The sequence below is a fragment of the Arvicola amphibius genome, chromosome 12 (genome assembly GCF_903992535.2).
Source record: "Arvicola amphibius chromosome 12, mArvAmp1.2, whole genome shotgun sequence".
In the NCBI taxonomy this organism is placed as follows: Eukaryota; Metazoa; Chordata; class Mammalia; order Rodentia; family Cricetidae; genus Arvicola; species Arvicola amphibius.
In genome coordinates, this window is record NC_052058.2 from 32,722,152 (window position 1) to 32,746,149 (window position 23,998).

At 46.0% G+C, this 23,998-nt stretch overlaps 1 protein-coding gene across 1 annotated transcript in view; it reads right to left on the reverse strand.

Moving 5' to 3' along the window:
- The window catches only part of Wdfy4 (WDFY family member 4), a 232,123-nt gene that overhangs the window by 12,899 nt on the left and 195,226 nt on the right, over positions 1-23,998 (reverse strand). The window contains 8 exon segments of the mRNA XM_038350155.1: positions 1,360-1,510; positions 2,102-2,314; positions 3,368-3,459; positions 5,086-5,239; positions 13,469-13,578; positions 14,485-14,602; positions 17,231-17,350; positions 18,240-18,282. Coding sequence (XP_038206083.1) covers positions 1,360-1,510; positions 2,102-2,314; positions 3,368-3,459; positions 5,086-5,239; positions 13,469-13,578; positions 14,485-14,602; positions 17,231-17,350; positions 18,240-18,282 — 1,001 coding nt within the window.

Sequence of the window (23,998 nt, forward strand, 5' to 3'; positions counted from 1 at the left end):
AAAGAGCTTCATCGAGCACACGGCCTGGCCAGGAGCCACTCACCCAGGATCTGCTACATCCCACTGGTAGCCCAGGTGCCCCTTCCTCAGCTCCTCTAACTGGGACTCACACGTTTTAGTGACTCTCAGGCAGTGATACCAGAAGCCCAGACAGTCTGCTGGGGTAGATGATTCAAAGCCACAAAGGCTTGGGTACCTGTCCACCTACCCTTCCTGCACTGTCTTGGAGGGACCTCTGGCATGTGGCCTAACTCCTACCATAGATTCACTAGTCAAACTCTGTCAGCCATTCCTGGCCCCATTTGGAATCCAACTCAGCGTTCAGCTTGCTGATGACCAACTGATATCCTAAGCCTATTATTCCAGGGAAGTCTGCCCCTTCTTCCTGCAAAGTCTCTTTGGAGGAGCAGAAATAATGATCTCTCAGAGTAAGCTTCCCAACCGGCCAGCACAGGTAGGCATACTGTGGGAGGAGACTGTTCAATGCATATTTAGTCGTGGGACCTGCTTTCCATCATGGTAGCAGATGCCTCTCTCTTGTCCTGTGCAAGTTCTTACGAGAAAAGCATCCTGTTCCAGAGCAGAGTTTACACAGCTAGGAAGCTGTGGGGCTGGGCTTCACTGGCACCTGCCCAAGACACATGCCCTTAGCTATGAACTCTGTGCATGCGTGCATCTGGGGGCTTGAGAGCAACAGCGGTGCAGAGCCAGTCATCTGTCTTTGTAGGGGTGGGTAATGTGTTTTTACACGTGTACAAGAGAGAGGGGTGTGTGTGTGTGTGTGTGTGCGTGTGTGTGTGTGTGTGTGTGTGTGTGTGAGAGAGAGAGAGAGAGAGAGAGAGAGAGAGAGAGAGAGAGAGAGAAAGAGAGAGAGAGACAGACAGACAGACAGGCAGGCAGGCAGACAGGCAGACACGTGGGTCTTAGAAGTTAGGTTCTAACCTAGAAGTACTAGACCCCTCCAGCAGAGACCACCCTCCACTACCGATTGAATATGGAGACAGTCATTTCAAAACCCACTCAGTTCCAAGCCCACACCCTTGAGCTCCTAGAGCAGTATTTCTCGACCTATAGGTTCTGACTCCTTTCGGTGGGGGGTTGAGCAACCCTTTCACAGGGGTCAAGTATCAGATATCCTGCACATCAGATATTTACATCACGATTCATAACAGCAGCAAAATTACAGTTATGAAGTAGCAACGAGATAATTTCATGGTTGTGTATGTGTGTGGTGGGGTCACCACAGCACAAGGAACTGTATTAAAGGGTCACCGCATTAGGAAGGTTGAGAATCACGGCCCTAGAGGAATTCAGTCCCGAAAGAGAGAGGCCTGAGACAATGCAGGGACAGGCGATCACCTTTGACTGTGACTTGAGAAGGTTTCAGTGCTGGCAGGTTGTGGAGGAAGGACTGGGAGTGGCCCGGAAGGCCCACTGGGGAGGAGGCATCCTTTCCAGGCAGCGGTGGCTTCCCTGTGGTGTTTCTGGATGGGTGGGGTTTAGTGAAGATCTGGAGATACATACAAACACACCACATAGGTCACTAGGAGGCAGATGCCTCAGAAGGGAGCCATGGACATCACAATTGTACCCTTGCTCTGGGCACTATCAGGGCTGGCCTTTCTCCTGCAGAACTGCTGTGTCAGCAGGGTCCTTGGATGTTACAAATGAAGGGCATGGGGCTCAGAGAGTGGCCACTGTTTTCTCCAAGTCACAGGACAAGTTCTGCTGGTTGCCAATTCTTTTCTCTCCCAAACTGCCTGGGCAAAAGCTGCCCTTGCTGAGGAGGGAGGTCCTTAGGAGATCCTTTTCAGCTACTTGATAATCTTAACTCATTAGGAAACTAATAGTAATAATATTTTATGGTATCTATCACATATGTAACAGAGGAACATAGCATTTGCCCCGTATTAATGATGTCATCTGACCCCTTCAGGTGGTAAGTGGGTGGGGCTCTGGTTCTGAAAATGGGATGAATCTCCTCTGGCACCCGCCACCACCTTCACTCCTAATGGCATAGAACATCCTTGTTCTCTTTCCCAAGCTTGTGCTGCCCACGCTCTTGATAAAGAAGACGAGCGCCGTGGCCTGCCGCACCTACCTGCTTGGGTACCTGTCCGAAGTTGCTGATGAACCCCAGGATGGTGCTCTTGATCAGGGGGTCACTGATGCTGGTGAGGTCTATTCGGTCACCATAGAAGTAAGGGTGGAAAGTGTTCACTGCCTCTACAGCGGCCTGCCCCTGCTGCTTACATCCGAAAATCAGGTCTATCCAGTGGTGGAGGTTGCCACTGACGAAGTCGCTCTCCAGAGCCTGGAATCGAAACCCAAAGAGCAGGAAGTCCTAACTCATGCTTTTATAAAATTCAGTTCTCTAAATTTAAAGCCACTGTGTTTGTGGGTTGGTGTGTATGTGTGCTCATAGGTGTGTGTATGCATACTTAGGTCAGAGGTCAAATGCAGGTGCATTTCTGTAGGTGCTGCCCTTCCCCTAGTTAAAATATTTTCTATTAATTTTTTTGTTGGTTGAGACAAGCTTTCTCTGTAGCTTTGGAGCCTGTCCTGGAACTAGCTCTGTAGACCAGGCTGGCCTCGAACTCACAGAGATCCGCCTGTCTCTGCCTCCCGAGTGCTGGGATTAAAGGTGTGCATCACCACCACCCAGATAATTTTTTTTTAAAGACAAGGTCTTTCACAGGCCTGGAATTTGCAGAGCTGGATGGACCCCAGTGAGCCCCAAGGATCTTTGTGTTTCCACACCCCTAACTAACACGGGGCTCACAAATGTGCACAACACCCAGTTTTAATTGTTATGGGTATGCTGTAGCATCTCATTCTGGTTTGAATGAGTTTCTTTAATGACTAATGATGCCGAGCACGTTTTTGCTTGCTTTGGCTAACCCAGAGGAAGTGTGGCCCAAGACAGGCGTCCCCACGTAGTCTCTGCCTCCATCTTCCTCTGGATGGCAGGCTCAATCATCTCCACTGTTGGACAACCCTGTGGTAGGTGAGAGCTCCCTGGGGTCTCCAAACCATCTCTGAGCAACACTGAGAACACAGTTCAGGTAGGAGCACTACTGGAGTGGGGGTGGGGAGCTGGAGAGGACACTGACATGCCACCAGGGCAGCCTGAAAACATCAGACATGACACTTGCTGGCACGATGTCCATCACAGCAGCCTAGTACAATCACAGAGCAAACCGGTGCTCTTCAACCATCCAAGAACACAAACTTCCCTGGTGTGCTCTCTTCCCTGGTTCCTCCGGACATCAAAGTCTCAAGGTTTGTCCCCACCAGTGAGATAGAAAACTACATGGAGCCTGCGGGGATGCCAAATTGCACATGAGGATAGACTGGAGTGTCTCACCTGTCTGTGCAAACTGATGAATTTCCTTGGGTCCCCATCAGCCCAGGGAGGGAGTTGCACGTCCCCCAGGGTTGTTCCATCCTGCATGCGTCCTGAGTGTGAAGGCAAACAGGAGACATAAGTGAGGCCACACTAGGTTCAGAACCATGTTGTCTACAACAGCCAACCCCTTGCAAATTGGAATATGAGCTGGATCAGACCAGATCACACTGCTCCTCTAGAGCACTTGCGATGCAAGCTGAGCAATACTCCCCTCTGGTCTGGGGCTTCCAGCCGTGCTCACCCTCATTTTCTCCTCACCCACACTCAACTCCAGGCTCTTCCTGGGGAACAGAATAACACAGATGCCCCCAATTCATTCTCACACCATGGCCCTGACTGTCTTCCTCACAGGCTTTCTCAACACCTGGCAATTTCGCGTCTTTATTTGTTTATAACATAAATCCTGTCCCCTCACCTGTAACATGTCTTTAGGATAAACCACATCTGCCTGAGGTGCCTGTGCACAGTAGGTACTATGTGGTCACACGTTCTCCTAATGACACCTGGCTGTCTCTGACCCTGTCGTTTCTCCATCTAAGCCTGTCACATCTTCCTCCGAGGATACAGCTGTAATTCAAAGGCAGAGGTGAACTCTGCACGGTTCTGTTAGGCATCTGAGAACCCAAACACTGCCAGGCTCACCAAGGACCCAGGTCAGGCTTGCTGGCTGAACCAGAATTGGAGAGACTTGAGGTGCCCCATGGCACTGTGGCCTAATGCCCAGGGCTGGAAACCACGTGAGACTTTGTGGGAAATGATCTCACTTGGCCTGAATCCAGGTCCGAACCCTTGCTTGAAGGGAGAGGCTAAGGGTGGGTAGGCCTGAAGGATATTAATATCCACCTCCAGGTTGTCTATAGCAGCCATGGCTTCTCTTGATCTGGCTAGGGAGCTTGCTTACCGCCTGTTCCACCTCTGACCATTCATCCCCTCAGCATATGGTTCCTTCCCCCTTCCTCTCACACAAATTCACGGGAGAGACTCATGGCATGTGGAGTCTCCAAGGGCTCCCCAGGCCCCTGAGTCTCTGTCACTGTCTTTGCCATCTCTGAAGCAGGAAGAAGGCCTGACACATCCTAGGCTATGGGACAGAGGATGTGCCACCCGGCTGTCAGCCACAGTGGAAATGAGGCTAGTGAACCTCAAGATAAGAACGTGAGGCCGGCGGTGGTGGCACACACCTTTAATCCCGGCACTTAGGAGGCAAAAGTAGATGGAGCTCTGTGAGTTCAAGGCCAGGCTGGTCTACAGAGCTAGGTCCAGGACTGTCAGGGATTTTACACAGAGAAACCCTGTGTGTGTCGGGGTGGGGGTGGAATGTGGGTAGGCAGTGCTAGACCTGAGTCGTCAGCAAGGGTTCTGGATTCCTGGGTACTATCTCACTACGGACCTCATCTCTTGGCATCCTCAGAGAAAAGGCCACTGCCCAAGATAGGTACTGGGTGCTGTCCTGGAAACCTGGGACCCAGCACCCTTCCTGGGAACACACTTTTGCAGCAATGTTCTGTTGCCCAAAAGAGACTTCACACCCCCTCCCCCATGCACTGGTCCTGACTAGGGGCCTAGTAGGGTTTCCATCAAAGATACTGATGAAACCAGTGTTTCCCTGGAGACCTGTAGGAGAAATCCCGAGCTCCCTGACCTCACCCAGCAGGCTCTCCCACACCTCTACTCACCAAACTCCACTGCATTACAGTTGGTTAGAAACTCGGGCAGATAGAAGAATTCAGGGGTCAACTCCCTGACGTCACTCATGTTCTCCTTGGAGGCAGATTCCCACGTGCTCTTCACACTGTGGAACATTCTATCTGCCACATCAAAGCTTCCGCCCTGTGGGAGAAAGGGAGATGCGATCAGCCACATATGTGTCTCCCTCTATCCTCTTGGCCTCCGAGGAAAGAGCCCTGAAGTCAGGAATGAATTGGCATCTCCATTATATAGATGGGAAAACTGGCACCCAAAGTGCACTGATTTCCCCAAGGCTATCAAAGCAGTGAATGCCAGAGCTGGGGCCAAGCTCATGGGTACAGCTATAAAGGGTATGTTTTGCTCTGCCAGTCCCTAAGGAAATCACTGGAACCAGTACAAACTTGGCCTACTATGTGGAAGCAGAAGGTTGAGGAGGACTCAGCTCTTTCTGAGAGAAGATGATCTGTACAGATCTAAGGCATATCACCTCTGGGCAACCTGGTAGCCAAGAACTGGGTGGTCCATTTTCTGAGCCAGAGGTATTGATCCATTGTGAGCCATACGTCATTTTCTGCACAAAGAAACACTGCGATATCCGGGTCCCCATGAGGTCTCGACCATAACATACAGCTTCAAGATGTGCCCCCACCCAGGTCACTTTGCTCGGCATTAAAATTAAGAGACGATGTCCACCATCAAATCGAAATGGAAACAGAAATGAAGTGTGGGAAATCTAAATAAATCTGCACCTAACGAGTCGCTCATTGAAATGTATTAAGAGCTTTGTATATTTAATCTGCAGCCTGAGCCTCACATCGTGGGAGATTGATGTCTTCTCCTGGTCCCATTTTTCCTTTTGCAGCTTTTATAAGTGCTGATGGTAATCTCCTGAGAAACAATATGATTTGGTAATAAAAAGATTACCTGTATTAAATAAAAATAATATATACATAGGAAATATTGTTAGTGCTACAAATCTGGTTAAAGATATTACCACAAAGAAAAATGTTATTTTTTTCACGGCTGTCTAATGCAGTTTAGCAAAAGTAATATCTTTAAAACTTAAGCCTGTATTATTTATAAAGGAAGCAATAACTGATTTTCCTATTTCCTATATTAATAAATGTATTTGCATACATTTGTTTCAAAATTAATGGGTTTTCTCACTTCTGCAATACAAAAGAAAACACCAAATTCCCTAGAAGAAAAAGTGGAGTTGCTTTGTTGCTTGTATTGTGAATGTGCGGGTTGACATAAACTCCAGCGCCCGCTGGCAGTCAGTCTCAGATAGACCTTGGTTCTTAGGCAAGCTGGCAGTGATGACAAGAGACAGGGCAAGACTGAGGAGCACTGAGCTGTGCGGTTCAGCCTTACAGAGTGACCCACAGGAAGAAAATCCTCCAAGTGGAGTAAGCGACAGCAAAATGTAGTCTGGGAATGGGGAGGAAGAAAGTGATGAGCAAGAGCTCCCCAGCTGAGATCGTCCCCCTTGTCCATCCTGCAGCTGTCCTTGCCTGTCGTGAATAATGTGTATGCAAATGACCAGTGAAAATCATACATGAAGATGAGTAATATAACTGCTCAATGGCAGATGATTTCCTGCGTGCTGCTCAAAGCTGGAAGGCAGTGGATCCAAGTTAAGGCTACAGAGCTCAAAGACAAAAGGTTCACACACATGAGATTACACATGTGGAAAATCACTGGCAATGTATTTTGAATATAGTAGGAATCAGAAGATTATCTGCAATATCTTGCTCATCTATAATATTAAGAAGCGCTCAGCAATACTGAAAGATACTGGAGAGGTGAGGATATGACAAGGGGAGTTTCTAAACATCAAGTTAAAACCAAGGAAATGTTGGTCCTTGCACAAGCACATAGGTTGTAAATGACTTGCCCTGAAAAATAATGCATATTGATGAAAGCATGCATACAAAATGCTCCATTGCATGAGCCTTAGGTTGCTGTTGTCCCTGGGTAAACCTTTTAGTCATGGCATTCTTAAACCCCTTTCTAGCTTGGGCAGGAAGAGAAGGTCAGAGGGCAAACATTCAATTTTTAGCCCATACTCAGAAGAAACTCAGACCTTACATGTGTTCAAAGACATGTGACTACACATATATTCTTTTCTATTAATATTTGTTATTTTTCATTATGTATGTATATACACATACACACACATGTGCACACATGTGCATAATGTTCATGCCCACAGAGTCAGAGGCAATAGATTCTACTAGAGCTAGCAGTTGAGAACGGTGAGCATGGGTGCTCAGACTCAAACTCAGGGCTCTTGCAAGAGCAGTACCTACTCGTAACCATGGAGCCATCTCTTCAGCCCCTAGATATCCTTATGATATATACTGAAACCCTTCCAACAGGGACCAATGCAGACCGGCCCACTCACATCTAGCTAAGGAATTGGATTGGTCCTGGGAGTGGGTTGATGACCTATTAGCACTGTAGGCATTTATCTTAATAGTTGAGAGGTATCATGTAAGCAGTGCGCTTGCTTACTTGGGTCAGCTGATTTCAGCGACCATCTGTCCAGCAGGCAGTGTGCCATGGTAGAGAACGCTATGCTCTGGAATTAAGCCGACTCGGATAAGAATGTCAGTGCTTACTTGGAGGGTCAATAGGAGTTTTTTAAAGTCGCTTTAATCACCTATCCCCTCCTCTCTGAAGCTTCAGTGATTGTTTTGGGTGTGAAATCAATAATGTATATGCCCCAGCGAGTATGTATATGAGAAGGCAAGATATACCACCCCCAGGTGGTAAGCTTGGTATAAAGAGAGCATTATCAAAAAAAAAAAAAAATGAACCCTGTATCTTTTTAAGAATTATTTAAAGAATTTGTGATTTTTACAAAACTTAATAATGTACTACCAGGCTGTTCATTTTATTCTTGTATGTATGTTATATACAGTAGATTGGTTTCCTGAATAATGTAGATTCCAACTGGATAGTCTTAGGCATGATAACAATAAAAACAAAAGCTGAAATGCAAAAAAAGAATTTGTATTGAATTACCTATGTGGGTTTTTGACTGCACATATATGTCTGTGCACTGTGTTCTTACATTGCTCACAGAGACCAGAGCGGGCATGGATACCTGGAGTGAAGTTACAAAAGGTGTGAACCACCTCATGAGTGCTGGAGTCAAACTTGGTCCTCTGAAAGTGCAGCCAGTGTTCTTATCCACTAAGTCATCTCTCCAGTCCTAGTCCTGTATCTTTCATTCTGCATAATTCAGGGACTGTGAGGGATCCCAGTCTTAAGAGTCAATCTCAGAGTAGATGAGGAAGAAAACCCGGGGCTCTCCGAAGGAATAAAGAGAAATGGAGTGGAAAGTATTGGAAACGAAAGGTCGAGTCTTGGGGGAAAGGCTTCTCCAGTGCCTGGGACAGAGACAGGGGGTAGAAAAGGCTAAGATACCTTAGGATGGGGACAGGAAGCAAGAGGGGCATTTCTAGGGCAGGTAAGTAAAGAGGAAAGAGTGGGCAGGTAAGAGAAAACTACTGGGCATCCCATGAGCCTCAGCAAACAGCCCATCTCAACATCCTACTCCAAAATATAATGCTATGGGTGACATTTGGGAAGCCCAGGCACTAGTCAGTGCTGCTCTCAACAGGGACTGGTCTGAGCTAGCGCAGCCACTGCTCTCCTTCCTGTAGGATGAGACCCTTCTCTTAAGCAAGTATCCCGAAGCATATTGACATCCATGCTTCTTACTGTGAGTCAAGCCAAGTTTCCATCTTCATCAGTCAGGGGTTGAAAAAGATGGGGAAACGGCAGCTCGAATATACAACTATCAAGGAGAAAGTCTAGGGCCAGTTTATCTGGGCTCATCAACCCTACCAGTGCATTTTCCAGTACCCCTAGATAAAGTCATATATCTAAATTATTCCATACTAGAGACCCTGAAATTCTTGTAGGTCATAGTTTAGGACCATGAAAACCCCATGTTTTCAAGTCCTGATTATACGTTTAAAGTGTGACTGGAGGTTTTCTGGTCCAGCCCTATCCTAACTATGCACAAAGTATTTGATACCAAGGGCAAGGTACTTGGTTGGGGGCCGGTGCCTAACCTGGAAACTGTGATGACATCAGGTAGGGTGCACAGAGGCAGTGCTCACTGACACAGGCTGTCTTCCTCATGTTATTGTGACCCTGGTACTTACCTGAAGCTGGGAGGTCACAGCACAGGCTGAGTCTAATCCAGGATTCTCAGTTCCTGCAGTCGGCATCTGCCTAGCACAAAGTACTGCCATCCTGCCATCTCACCAACTCGCCTCAGGTAGTCTGGAAAACCCTTCTCCGCTGCTGGTAACAGCTGACTTCACAGGGGTAGGACTTAATTAGCACAGTGTTTTATTTCCATTTCTTATTAAATACAGCAGCTGCTGCCACACTGTGTCCTTGCTGGGAACAGGCTGCCTTGCTGGGCACCACCCAGGCTAGATCTCATCTTAAGCCTGAGAATATACAGCACTTTCGCTAGGACAGAAACACAGGCCAGGGCTAAGGTCTCACAGCAGGGGTGTAGCCTCACAATGACTTGACTTTCAGGAGGCTCATAGATCCTGGATCGCCACAGACAAGGCTCATGAGAACTATAGAATACTGGGATTGTCATTAAGATGGAGTACCAGCTACTTGCCCTGAATACAGTGGTCCATCCTTCCCAGAGAAGGAGGAAACCATGGAACACATGACCATGACAAGTCTGGTCACAGTCTACATACATCCCACCTGCTCAGACCACACACAACACATACATCTACAGCTGGAAGTCCATATCAGAGGGATGGATCCACACTTAAAGTCAAAACCATAGACAGGAAATATTTTAGTAGATCATGTCTGTCTCAAGTGTATGGACTTTTTCTTCTCACAGTTCACTGAACCATATAGTATTACAACTGCTTCTAGGACATTTGTACTGGAGTGGACATTGTAAATAATCTAGAGGTAGTTTAAAGGATATGGGAGGATGTATAGGTTCTGTGCAAATATGATACCCTTTTATATAAGTCACCTGAGCATCCTCTGATTGCAGTATGGGAGAGGGGTCCTGGAACCAACCTCATGGATGGGCAATTATTCAATATCTTCTAGACTATAAAAATCTATCGTTGTATTGACAACTTTGAGTAGAAAGAGAAACACATCAATACTAAAGAGCATCAATTCTAAAAATGGGCTAAATGTAGTAGCATTTAACCACAGGGGCATAAAGAGCCTCTTACAGAGTCAGGACACAGTTCACTGAAGTCCTGAAACTGTGAAAATCCTGGTGCTGTCCCCACACTGGGCCAGCACATGCTAAGTCAGTAGAGCCCACAGTGTCTGGTGTCAGCCTGTCAGCAGCTCAGCAGGCCACACCAGCTGTGTCACACAAGCACACAGTGTGTGCAGAAAATGTGCTCCGTGGCACACTACTCTGGCACCTCATACCACTGAGCTCTATGTTTAAAAACATCTACAGGGTAGATACCATGTGATGGACACTTTGCCACAATGGGAAAGCTTGAACGTTTTAGTGGTAATTGTAAGGTACTTGGCATCATCTGGAAGTGTGTTCCAGACTAGTGCTGTTATGAAATGAACTTCAGAAGCTGTATCTTACCCTCCATCTTTATCTCATGAATAAGGAAACCAAATCCAGAGAAATGCAATGGTCTATTCACATCCGAGGGCAGAGCCAGGACACAGGGCCCTGGGGCCCCAGTGACTCACTCACATTAGCAGGAGAATGGCAGTCTGCTCAGCTCAGAATGGAGAGCATGCTGACCCTAAAGCTCAGAGCCCCAGCGTTCTGCAAATGCAGAAACCCTCTCTGCAGGCATCCTGGAACCTCCCACTCTCCACCCTCCAACTCACCCACAGCCAACTTAGAAGTCATTTCCTCTGGTGGGTGAGACCACAAGGAAGGAGACAATGTCACCATGAAGGAGGGTAGGCAAAAGTCTCCTGAGAAGAGACAGGCCTGCCCCTAGGAGGCAGATGAGATGAAACAGAGATGGCAGAACATTCCTTCTGAGATCTGGTGAGGCCCAGGGAGGGTGCTCTCCAGATGTGACTCATGCACTGAAGAACTAAAACTGTTGCTTTGTTCTAGGAAAAGACAAAGGATGCCCAACTGGAAACTCACTGGTCCAGAGCAAAGTGTTTTTCACAGGGAGCTCCTATTATTTTAATTTGGATGGACTGATCTACCAAAAGACAAACTTGAGCCAGAAAAAACTAAGAGTCACACTTGAGATTCCCAGTGCGGTCACACTAACAATTGCTCAGGTGCCTCCTAAAAACATAAAGAGTTGGCTCTGGTCATCTCACCCTGGGCTAGACCATCCCAGACTAGTTGGACCTAACTAGTTATTACTGAAGCAAATGGCTACAGAGAGTTCACACTAATGATTGGCATCATTACCCAGATATTCTTGTGGGCTTCGCAGAACCTGTTTAATCTGGCTCAGTCTGCTCTGGGATGTTTTATTGTAGTCTAGGCTGCTTTAAAGTACTTTAAGCCAGAGGAGACCAGCTTGAACAAGTTCAGTTCTGCTCAGATTAGATCTGTTGGTCACAGAGGGAAGAGGGGAAGTAGTCGTGGCTGACCACCAGAAATGCCAGGGGCTGGGGTGAGGCTGCTACCCAAACACTAGTGGCTTTCCTTATGTTTTCTTATTTGCTCTTCTGAATGATCCAGTGATCTGTGCAAAACAAACCCTCATTTCCAGAGGTAACATAACACGTGGGATATCTGTATCTATTAAGTGGCAAGTTTGTAAGTCTCATAGCACAGCCTGTCTCCATTCCACTCCATCTCTTCCCTGTGGGGAAAGACCCTTAACAACAAATCGAGCTGGGACCCCTGGCTTTACTGCCTCTGGCGCGAAGGCCAAAGGAAAGCCGTGAAAGCATCCTGAACATTTGACGGCTTCGGCTCCTGGCTGGGAAGCAGCAGCAGAATCCATCATTATCATCAACAGCAGTGATCATCATTTCTTGTGGATTAATGAGCAACATCTGGAAGAGGTTCCTGGCATGGGGTAGAGCTCTGGGACCATTCATTCTCCAAACTAAACTTACTTAAGATGCTTGTTGCCTGAGAAAGGCCTAAGGGGAGCACACTTATTATTTCTGAGTGGATTTCCAGAGATATGGGGGTTATACAAAGTCTAGACAAGCCACACTGTCAGGGAAAGGGAGATGTGTGCCAAGAAACAAATGATGTGAGGGGCTCACTCCTTACTGGAGAAGATGCCTGGCCTCGCTTTTCCATTCTTTCCCAGGGATTAGGTGTATGTCAGTGCCAGCTAAGGGTGACTCTTGTCTCTCAGGGTCATGTATTTTGAGTGATTCAAACTCACAGTTTCTGGGACACTAAAACTTCTCTGAGAGAAGGCTCATGTGTTAGTGTGAGGTCATGTGTGCTCAGTGGGCCCCTGATCATGAGGTCCATGGCTTTCTCTCATAGGACCATTGCAAGGTGGTGATCATGTCAGCCATGAACTCGGTCCCTGCAGTGAGCTCAGCCGGCTGGCTCAGGCTGGGCTACCTGACAGCTTTCCACATTTCCACAGCTCTGCCTCTGGATGGGATCCTTGGGTGCAGGATTTCAGGGGAGGGTTTCATGGGAAGAGAGACAAAGCACTCAAAGATCTCAGCACTGTCCCAGTGGTGCCCACGAGGGACTCTGACTTTGACATTCTACAACCAGGACCCCAGCACTGGCTCATCTCCAGATGAAACAACACAGGCGACCCAGATGACGTAACTCTCAGAGAAGCAGCAGGTAACTTTGCAGAGTGTCCTTGCTTAAGTGGAAGTCGCTGAGTATCCAGAAGTAGACTTGGTTAGGTATCTGCTTCTCATTTGTAAAATCTGCCAATCCTAGGCTGGCAAGGTAACGGTTGTTAGCTTATGGATGGGTTCTTTGTTGTTTGTTTGTTTGTTTTTAGTTCAAATAATCGATTTGTTCCATGGAGCCTTTCATTTGTAGTTAGCACAGACCTGTGCATTTTGATGCTTATTGTCCCCCCCCCCTTTTTTTTTATTGATCTTTGATGGCGACATTTTTAGTCTTAGCAATTTTCACTTTTCTTTTTCACGCTATCTTATTTGTATTACATTTTCACATTTTTTTTTCCATAAGAAATTTTCTTATTCCCTGCTCTTTGGGGTATTTCTTTTTTAAAAAAATAAGTTAGGCAGATGTGGAAGTATTGAGAATAAAAAGCAGTCTTCCTACAAGTGTAGGCGCCAAGTTAATGTTTGGGTTTTCGGAGAGAAAGCACCCTCCTTACCCAAACCTGAGACTCTGTGTGTACATGCCCTTGCATTAAAGAAGAAACGACAGTAGCTCACCTGTAAGGAGCAGAAGGCCTGCGTGAACGGTGGCATCCGGACCAAGTAGGAAGCAACAATAATGGCTGAGGAATAGTGGGTGTAGTAATGGCACTGGACAGTCATGTCACCTACAACATAAGGACACAGTTGAGGGTGGCTGCCCACCTGAAAGCAGCAGACAGGCTTGCTTGTGCTTGAGAAGAGCATTTTAAAATGCATTTACTGAAACTCAGGAGGCAAGCAGACATAAGAAAAAGCATTGAGGCACTAACGGCTCGGATGGCATACGAATATGGCAAGGATTGTAAAGGTGATGTGTGGATTGCAAAGTTTGAGGACTGAGCTCTAGAGCCGGTCAACGGTGGACTCTATTATTGAAAGGTGGTTAAGTTGCTTAAACTCAGAGTTTCTTTTCTCTGCGCTTTGGGAAGAACTCTGCCAGACAGAAACACTAGACGAATGCAGTCCCTCCAACTTCCCTACCACCAGATGTGAAGTTGCCAGTTCTCAGCATATTTTTTCCCATCCAGGATGGCCATAAAAATCACCCAGGCTGTGTCTTACTACACTCTTTTTTAAAAAGATTTCTTTTTATTTTATGCTTATGTTTTGCTTTCATTGAAGTGAATCACATACATGCACTGCCTACAGGGGCCAGAAGAGGGCATTGGATCCCCTGGAACTGGAGTTACAGATGGCTTTAAGTAGCCTTGTGGGTGCTGGGAACCAAACTGGAATTTTCTGCAAGAACAGGAAGTACTCTTAACTCGTGAGCCATCTCTCCAGTCCCCTTAGCTAACAAGGTCTTCCAGGTGATTCTCTCATGCCAATCACAATGCTAAAGACTGGATTCAAGAATTCTTTATAAACATAATCACTGGTGGACTGTGCGACCAACCAAGTTACTGATCTTTTCAAGAAGTTGAGAAGAACTGCACACACTTATGTATACATGTGTACATTCACAAACACACACACACACACACACACACACACACACACACACAGCCAAAATTAAGCAGGTATGTACCTACCTTCAATCTTTTCAACTTCTTTAAACCTCTGGGTAAATTTCAACTTCCTTTCCTTGGTCTGAGCCCCCATTGGCTTCGAAAGATCCCGGAAAGTCTTGGGATTTGTCAAGTTCAACATCTAGAAGGCAGATGTGCAGCTGAGTTAACTCCCCCAGTCCCCTGGTGCCCCAGGAGCCACGCTCTTTAGTTTTATGGCTCCCTTTATTGGTTTATTGTCATTTGGTCTGAACCCCTGCGGTGATTAGCTAGCTACCTGGAGTTTTATGGCCCTGAAGCCAGTGATCCACAAAGATTTAATAGGGCAGAGATGGGAAGTGAGAGGAGGGAAGATGGGTTCAAGCCGAGCCTGTTCCTAGATGACCCAAATCAGAATGTGACCACCAGGCTCTGAAAGAGACTTTCAAAAGAATTCCCATTGCCTGTAAGACTTTTAACTGTTGCCATTACTAAATAGTTGCTGCAATAGTTCAGGGGCCTGCTTTGAGTCAAACTGATTTTATAGGAAGCTAGAGGTCATGGAACTGGTAGGGGAGGAGGGAGATGAAAGGAACATGTTCATTTTTTTGAGGTCCACTATCTTTTGGACAGTTAAAGCATGTAAAGCTGGCCCTGCTCCTTGTAGAACCCAGCCATGGCAAGCTCAATAGAGGTGGGAGTCTCAGTAGTCTACCCTTAGACAATACCTGGTTCCAAGAAAGATCATAAACTGAGACCACCCAGGCACCACCTAGGAAAAGACCATCCAAAGGAAATTCCTAACATTCCAACCATTGTAGACAGGATCACCTGCCAGCATACACCCTTCACCAGGACACCCCCAGAAAAATGTCAGTCACTCAGGGGTCCTGAATCTTAGAAATTCTTCACCCCTACCTTTGCTATTGTAAAAACCCAACTCCAATTGAGTTCGGGGCTCTCCTACCATTCCAATACATTGGACCACGGAAAGTTCGAGTTTGCAAGCTTGTGTAAGAATAAAGGCTCTTTGCTTTTACATACAGGACTTGGTTTCCTAGTTAGTTTTGGGGGTCTCTGTGATCTGGGCATAATACTTCTGACTTTGAGCATTTACCTCAATAGGGATAGGAAGGACTTCAGTGTCTTCGGAGACTTGTTCTGTGTGTTGGGGGACAGTGGGGTCACTAAGTATCCCTGGACTTAGACATTTCATGTGGGAGGGGGTTGTTTCTTCACAAATCTCTTTTCACAGTCCCTTGATTGAGGGACAGTGCTGTCACAACTGCAAAAGGGGGCAGAAAGCAGTCACAGACAAAAGGGATGCAGCCCCCACTCAGTTTCCAGGCAGGGGTTCACAGCTGCCAGAGCTCCAATTTTCCACAAGTTCCCAGATGTTCAGGAGAAATCCCCCAAGTGCGTGTGTGAGTGTGTGTGAGTGTGTATCTGAGTGTGTGCATGAATGTGGGCATCTGTGGGCATATGAGTATATGTGTGTTTGTGTGTGCAAGTGTGTGTGTGTTGTATGTATGTGATGTAGGCTTGCAGGTGCCCATGCCCTCATGTGTGAAGGTAGAGGGTAGAAGAAGGTCGTCATTGAACCAGAGGCTCACGGCTCTGGCAAAGCTGGCTAGCTAACATCTCTGGGATTATAGGACACCCAGCCATGACCAGCTGTGTACATGAGTGCTAAGGTTCAAACTCAGACACCCATACTTGTGCAGAAAGTACTCTAATCCACTGAGCTGTCTCCATGGACCTCCAAATTTCCCAATTTTTAAACACAGGGAAATAATCATAATTTTAAGCGCCAGGTATGTATTAAACAACGAATGTTTACAAACACTGCTTTGCAAGCGTGGTTTGATTCTTGAATTTTGAAGGTTCCTATTTGTAAGGCCTTGGCTTCAGGTGGACCATGAGTGTGAGAAAAAAACAAGGGGTGGCCCAGTGAGAAGACGTTGCTGCATTCACTGTCTGAAGTGGAGATGAGAAGCCACAGGAGACAAGGCGTCCATCCTCCAAACCCGAGGCTCTTCCACATAAGCATCCATAGGCAGAATTGGTCAGGGCGGGTCAGGCTGTTCTGATCCCATGACTCACGAACTTCTGTTTTTCACACACACTCAACACATCCCCTGATAAACAGAGTATCAGGGCCCAGACCTACTTCACGACCAGGTTGTATACACACACACACACACACACACACACACACACACCACTCAAATCTTCCTGTGAGGGTTTCCCCACTCCTGACTCCTGCATGCTGAGATCCAGGAATGGAGGCCCAGAGAGATGAGTGGTCTGATCTTGCCATGAGCCTCCCTGGCCCTGTCATGTCTTTATTCAGGCGCTGGGGTGGAGCTCAGATTCCACGGCCATACTAGGCAGAATGGGTTACTGTCTTTTCCTTTTCATCTCTCTGCCTCAGACCCCTTCTCTCTCTCTCTCTCTGTATCCATTGATTCTAGGAAGGAAGCCCATGAAGAGGCTCTCTGTGAATGCAGCATCTTCAGTGCTGACCCAGCAGATAGGCTACAGCTTCCTACAGAGGTGACAGAAATCCTTCCGAGGCTCATGCCATCCATGTGCTGATTAACATAATCCCAGTCATAGTGATAATCTCACTGGATCTGCGGCAGGAACCCAGGTAAAGATTGCCGTGGCTTCAGGGGAGCCTAGCAGCCTTGAGACCCAGGGAACTGAAGCTCATGGTAAGGCTCTGTGTGCTCATTATAGGAACAGGAAATCCCTGAAGCCCTGGGGCCTATCCTGGAGAATACCTTACCTCTGAGGTGTAGTCAGCAAGGACCCAGGGAAACACAGGATACTGCATGTAGTCATTGTAGGTCCTTCCAGCCAGGGTGTTGAGGTACATGAGGTATTCAAAATTGCTGAGCTCCCTTTTCTGTCAGAAGAGACAAAGGGGGACAAGTCTAATACATCTGATAGCCATCTGAGGCTATGCGGACCTAACCCTGAGCCCCCAACAGGAAGCCTAGACTGCAGGAGAACAAGCAGGTGGCACCTAAGCTCTTTGTCCACATCTTATACAGGAGCCAGCACCATGGCAGGCCAGCACCCACTGATCTGAGTGTGAAAGGAAGCGAGCATATTTAGGAAGCTATACTAGCCAAAGAAGAAGTAGACCATAAATCCAAAGCAAAGGGTATGGCTTTCTTTGATCTTAACACTCAAGTGGGACATCAAATGCTGACAGAATGCCAGCACAAATGCTGGTGGTGAACTCATTGCTGACCCTCTCACCTTTAGAAAAATGAGCTAAAAGATGGTAGCTACAAGGAAAGGAGTCCTCACTGGTCTGCCTCTGTTTGTCCTTATCAGGGAAACACACAGGGCTCTCTGGCTTAAGTTGAATATGCACTGACAGAGGTACGGGCTCCAGGTGGAAGGATGTGCAGGACTGACCTCTTTGGGGTCTCTTCTGCATTGAGAGCTCCAGACTGTGACTCATTTGTGCTGGAGCCATGCATGTCTCCTAATAAGTGACTTGCATGACACCCCCCTCTCCCCAGCATGTGCATGTGTGCACGTCCTCAAGAAAGGGAGGATGGATACACACAGAAGCGCCTATACATCCTCCACTTCCTACTCCAGTGCTCAGAGGCTAATCTTCCATCCCTGAGATCTTGTCAGAGAAAGACCTGGAATTTAGCACATTTAAAACACAAACTTCCTTTTGAAGTACATGGCACAGTTCCTCTTAACAGATCTGGGTCCTTTCTGCATATGCAGGCTGTCCCACCACCACCACTACCACCGGGGAATGGCTATACCTGCCACTTCTGCAGCATGGTCCTATCGAAGCCCGCGTGTCTCCTGTGGTACAAAAAAACATAGTGTGACCAAATGTTCTAAGACATGGCCTTGAATAAGAGAGATAGGGATTCCTGGGGATTTGAGGGGCCAGGGTATTTTGGAAATCCCCAGTCTTCCACAAACATGTGCCAGCTTTCAGAGGCTAGCACAGATCCATCATTTTCTGGGCTCATCTTGCTTACCCTGCTGACTGAGGTTAGTTTTTCACAGCCACCATCATTATACACATTATACACATTCTAGAACATACTGTTATCATGTAACCCAACATGTCTCCAGACCTCATTCACTGTCCCTCCTGGTTCTCATGGCTCCATATGACTTAGCCTCCCTGGCCCCATGCATTTTCTTAGATGCCAAATATAAATATGGATGTGACTCAAAAAATGTGAACATCATGAGGGAAACTATACAACATAGGTCTTCAAGCTACTGCTTGAACCTAACAAGCTTAATTAACAACTTCTAGCTGTGTTGGCACAGAAAGCGTTTTCCCATGCATATGTCCATATGCTTGTGTATTTTGTGTTTAATCAGACATGGACTCAGGTCACATGCACAAGTTCCCCCACCTCACGTGTTCAACGAGGCTCCTAGAGACGCACTCACATTGCCCTGGGTTTGTGCCGCAGCCTCAGGACTGTGCTACACAGGTGGGTTTCCAGCTGCAGCACTACTAGGTAAGGAATATTTTGACCTTTGTTATACATTGTCAAACCCTTCTCTTACACGTCTCTGCAACTAAGACACACATAGCCAAGGAAGGCGAGAACAGTGGTTGGTCCAGCTCGAAGAGTGGATTGAAAAGTACATCAAAACACAATGTTGGGAAAGGTGTGGGAAAGGAGCCCTGTCCCTTGTCACTCACCAAGACTTGTAAAGCTCGATTCTTCAGCCTCATTGCTGTCCCTTCCTTCCTTTGCCACCTGGTTTCCTCCATGCCATAGCTATGAGAGTTCTATTCCACTTAAGATCAATTCTCTGCTCAAGAAACTCTGCTAAGCCCAAACCACATCACATCTCTTCAGCCTGCCCATATTTTTATGAACTGCTCATAAATGCCAACCCCTACAATGCTATTTGCCATGCTAGGCCTTCCAGGACTGCCCCCTCCCAGACCTCAGCTGGAACATGCCTGGATGCCAACAAGTCCCTGGCAGAGACAGCACTAAAGCCTTAGATTCACAAAGATAAGGTAGGTGATGGAGCATTTTCTTAATTTTGCCTAATACAAAGAGACTAAATGTTGTAACTGTAATGCTTGCCTGATAACTGTTTTTGTTATATGCAATTTTACAATGTTAAAGTTAAAACCTTCCTTTTAATTAGAAAAGGGAAGATGATGTGGGATGTCCTTCTGTGCTTGTTTGCTTTTGGTTAATGAATAAAGCTGTTTTGGCCAATGGCTTAGCAGAGTTAAGCTAGGCAGGATGTCCAAACAAAGATATATATAGAGAGAGTAAGTAGAGTAGAGGAGACACCATATAGCCGCTAAAGGAGAAAGAGATCCGAACATTACTGGCAAATCATGAGCCTCATGGTAAAATATAAACTAATAGAAATGGGCTAATTTAAAGAGAGAGTGAGCTAGTAATAGCCTGAGCCATTGGCCAGACAATTGTAACTGACATTAAGCCTCTGAGTGGTTATTCAGGAACAGGCCGGCAGAGAGAAACCGGTATGGGGGGGGAGGGGAAGGACCAGTAGGACAGGGATACTCAAACTATACAGCATCTCTTCATCTTCCCATTAGAGCCCCACCACTGCAACATCTGCCATGAGCACCTACACCTCTACATTCAGTTTTTTTTCCTTGATAGATTTTCTACAAGGGAGCAACTTCTGGGCTAGAATTCACCTCTTCTATGTGGTCCATTTTTCTCCAGAAAAACCACCAACACTCTGGGGGCAAAGCATTCTCAGGTTTACTGACCTAGCAACAGAGCCTATGTGAAGCCTCTTTTGGTTGTCAGGGTTCTATCTCTGACCCCGTCCTCACCTCTTCACCTGCCCTCACCTGCCTTCACCTCCTTCTGGAGGACAGTTTCATTGAGGGCTGTAAAAGAGAGCAGAGCTAGGCTGGCAACTGTGAGGAGTTGCTACTTGGAACCTTCAGAAACATTCCAGAGCCATAAACATGGGACCTGATATGCTGAAACCCTTCTAACCTTACTTTTTATTTTAGAATATGAAAGAAGAGTGGTAATTTGGGGTAAAATTTGGTCTTTCAGAGTTCAGGAAGTAGAAGAGCCTCTGCTACCATTTCTTTCAGAAAACATTCTAGAACTCTGCTGGTCTTTGTGATGTTTCTATCAAGTGGAATGATGTTAGAGAAAAGAAGGCCTTTCCTAGTCCACAGCCCCAGATCACTGGCTATGAGCTCCAAGGAAGGTCCACCACTCCTGCTACCATCGTAGACGAACACCATTACCAATGGTGATAAGACATCTAGCCAAAAGTGAGTTCTACTTTTAAACATATTATTTCCCAATAATATATTGGAAAAGTAAGTCTATCTCTTGAAATAGTCCATGGCACTGTTATCCATACCTGGTGATTGATAAAAACCATTTCTTCAATTGATAAAACGGCACTATCCATCATAATAAGATATGTCTGGGAGTAAATACGATGTCAGATGTGGCTCCTCAACTTTCTAAAGCCCTCCTGAGTTTCAGGAGACACAGTGATGGGAAGAGATGTGGCTTTGGAGATGAGAAAGCCTGGACTCATAGTCACTCTGCCCCATTTGACTAAGATGAATGGACACCAGGACCAACTGAACCTTTCTTAGCTTGTACTTCCTACACACTAGTTAGACTTACATAGGAGTGCGGCGATCAAGTGTGAGCATCAGTGTGGGTAAGGCTGGAGCAGGTGTGGGCCCAGTGTCCCCCATGGGTGTGATGGTAACAGACACTAGCATTCGTCAAGAATGGTGGCTTGACTGTTTTATGCTCCAGAAGGAAGAGGAGTGTGGCAGCCAGAGTGGGACCTGCTTTTTGATGAAGATCTGCTCCGTTCTGCCCATCCCTTCTAGGTGATTCTGGAATAATGTATAACCTGTTTTTTCAACCCAGTTGGCTCTCACAGTTCATGGGGAGTCTGAATGGAGTTACTAGGCATGAGTCTGGGCCCTTGAGCAACTTGAAACTGAGTTTAGAAGAACAGTTCTCGGTTGAAGCTGTTAAAGATGAGAGAGTATGACCTTGTCTAGGCTGAGGGTGGTGTAGTGTGGTCCCCACAGAAGACAGCCCATCTATCACCTCTCCATCTCTAGGCATCAATAGTCACTTTCTTCTGGATGACTTTCAAAGATGAAAGAGCAATCTCTCATGAGCTGCATGTTGGACCCACTTCAAAATCTCCCTTCTTTATTTTGAAGGGATTTCCAACTGGGCTTTCTCCATTTGTGATCACAGGTTACCTTGGGGGCCTTCCAGACCCCGGGGGCTGTATAAATCAGTGCTCTGGGCTTGCTTCATAGCCATGCTTAGACTCTGCTGGCCTGGGATAGGCCCACCAGACCAGCATCCCAACAGCACTTGGAAGCCAATCTTCTGGAAGGGTAGGAGTGAATGGTACCCCAGCTGTATTCCAAGAATTTATATCTCCTTAGAGGACTCGACAGAGCTCCCTACAATTGGACCTTCAAAGGTGGAGGTTAGTCCCCAGAACAAGCTTTCTGCCATTTACTTGACTGCCTGGAATCTATATCCTCTCCACCCAGGAGGGAACCTAGAGTCTCCTCCCAAGCTTCTACCTCTAGGTCTAGTCCCAACTTAGAAGATATTCAAGGAGAGCCCAAAGTTTAACATGGGCTCTGACTCAAAGAAAAAACATCTCCATGCCCAACTCCTTCCAACTTCTTCTTGTCTTTTAGAAAACAGTCAGAAAGACACGATAGGATGGGTTAGCATGGAGCTGGGAGATCTGATTCTCAATCATCTAGGAAAAAAAGCCAATCCATAATGAAGAAGATTTACTAATTTCAGCAAACTGGAACTATATCTCTATATCTCTGCTGGTGGGTTTGTTGTGTGTCTCAGGACAGGGGAGCCTGTGTCCTGCCCAGTTCTTAGCCTGGTAAGGTTCTCTGTGCCAAATGATGCCAGGGACAGTGTCTACCATGAGCAGTCACCTACCAAGAAGCCAAGAGGCTGGCATTGGAAATCTAATTCCCAAGTTGCCTTGTTGCTTGAACCCCAGAAGCAAATTCAGGTTAACCCGAACCCCAGTTTTTAGATTCAGGTAACAGATCAATAGAAATCAATGAGGAGAACTCAGCATAGTTGTTCATGCATGTAGATCTGCCATGGGGAAGGCTGAGGCAAGAAGATCAGAGTTTGAGGCTATCCTGGGCTACAGAGTTAGACCCTATCTTAAAAAAACAGAAAAGAAGAAAGAAAAAAGAAAAAATCCACAGGAAGACATATTTTTTCAGACTAGAGACCTTTACTTTGATTAATGGATCTTTCTCTCATGGCTTCTCTGCTCCCTCCTTAGCCCTCCTTAGCACACACACCTTGCATACAGTTCTAGACTTAATGATAGGATGTCATGGCTGTCTGGCCTGCTCCAGATTACAGGGATGTCTCACCTATTGTCTGATTTCCCACTATGGCCCATTTCCTCATCCTAAGTGAGGGCAATGCCTATTTCACTGCAGCTACTACATCTAGCTGCCGGAGTTACACCTGGTTTCCCTTTTTGTATGAATTTATGTATCAGTACTTTAAAGATGTTTTTCTTTATATATATATATTCTTTTATGAAAAATTATTGATTTTGTGTTTTCATTTATCTTAGTATGTATATATGTATTCAGATTATAAATATACCATGCAGTAAAATTTTGAGTACTTTTAATTTGTTTCTAATTATATTTTTAATTCAGTTAAATCATTTATTGTGCAGATTCAAGAATCTACATTATATTATCTTTATATTTAGGCTAAAACATAAAATAGTAGTATCATGACATTAAGATCTTTACTTAATGATGAATTTTCTTTATATTTTTAAATTAAAATTAGTTCAGTTTGCTTCTCTATACAAAATTTTTCATTGTTTGGATCAATTATAGCTCAATTTTAAAATATTTTACTTAACTGCTAGCCATTCTATTTGTTTTCTAAATCATGTTTAGAGGAATTAACACTACAGTAATAATTTTAATTCTCCATGTCATTCCCACAATGTCATTTTCTTATTTGCAGAATGATGCTAATACTTGTTGTTTGACTGATTTTCTTAAATACGAGAAATTTGATCTAAAGCAGAGGTTCTTAACCTGTGGGTCACAACCCCTTTGGGGGTTAAACAACCCTTTCACGGGGATCGCCTAAGACCATCAGGAAACACAGATATTTGCATTACGATTCATAACAGTAGCAAAGTTACAGTTATGGAGTAGCTATGGAAACAATTTTATGGTTGGGGGTCACTACAACACGAGGAACTGTATTAAAGGGTCGCAGCATTAGGAAGGTTGAGAACCACTGGGCTAAAGGAAAACACAAGCTGTCAAACAAAGCCAATACACACGCAGGTATGTGAACTGCAGCCATGCTCCTGGGTGGTGTCAAGGTGACACCATCCAGGTCAGACTTGACTTAGTGCATTAGTTGAAGATACAGAGCCCAGCGACAGCACAGCAACGTTGGCTGAGAACAGCTACCAGACAGAAAGTGATTGCATGCTTGTGTGACCTCTT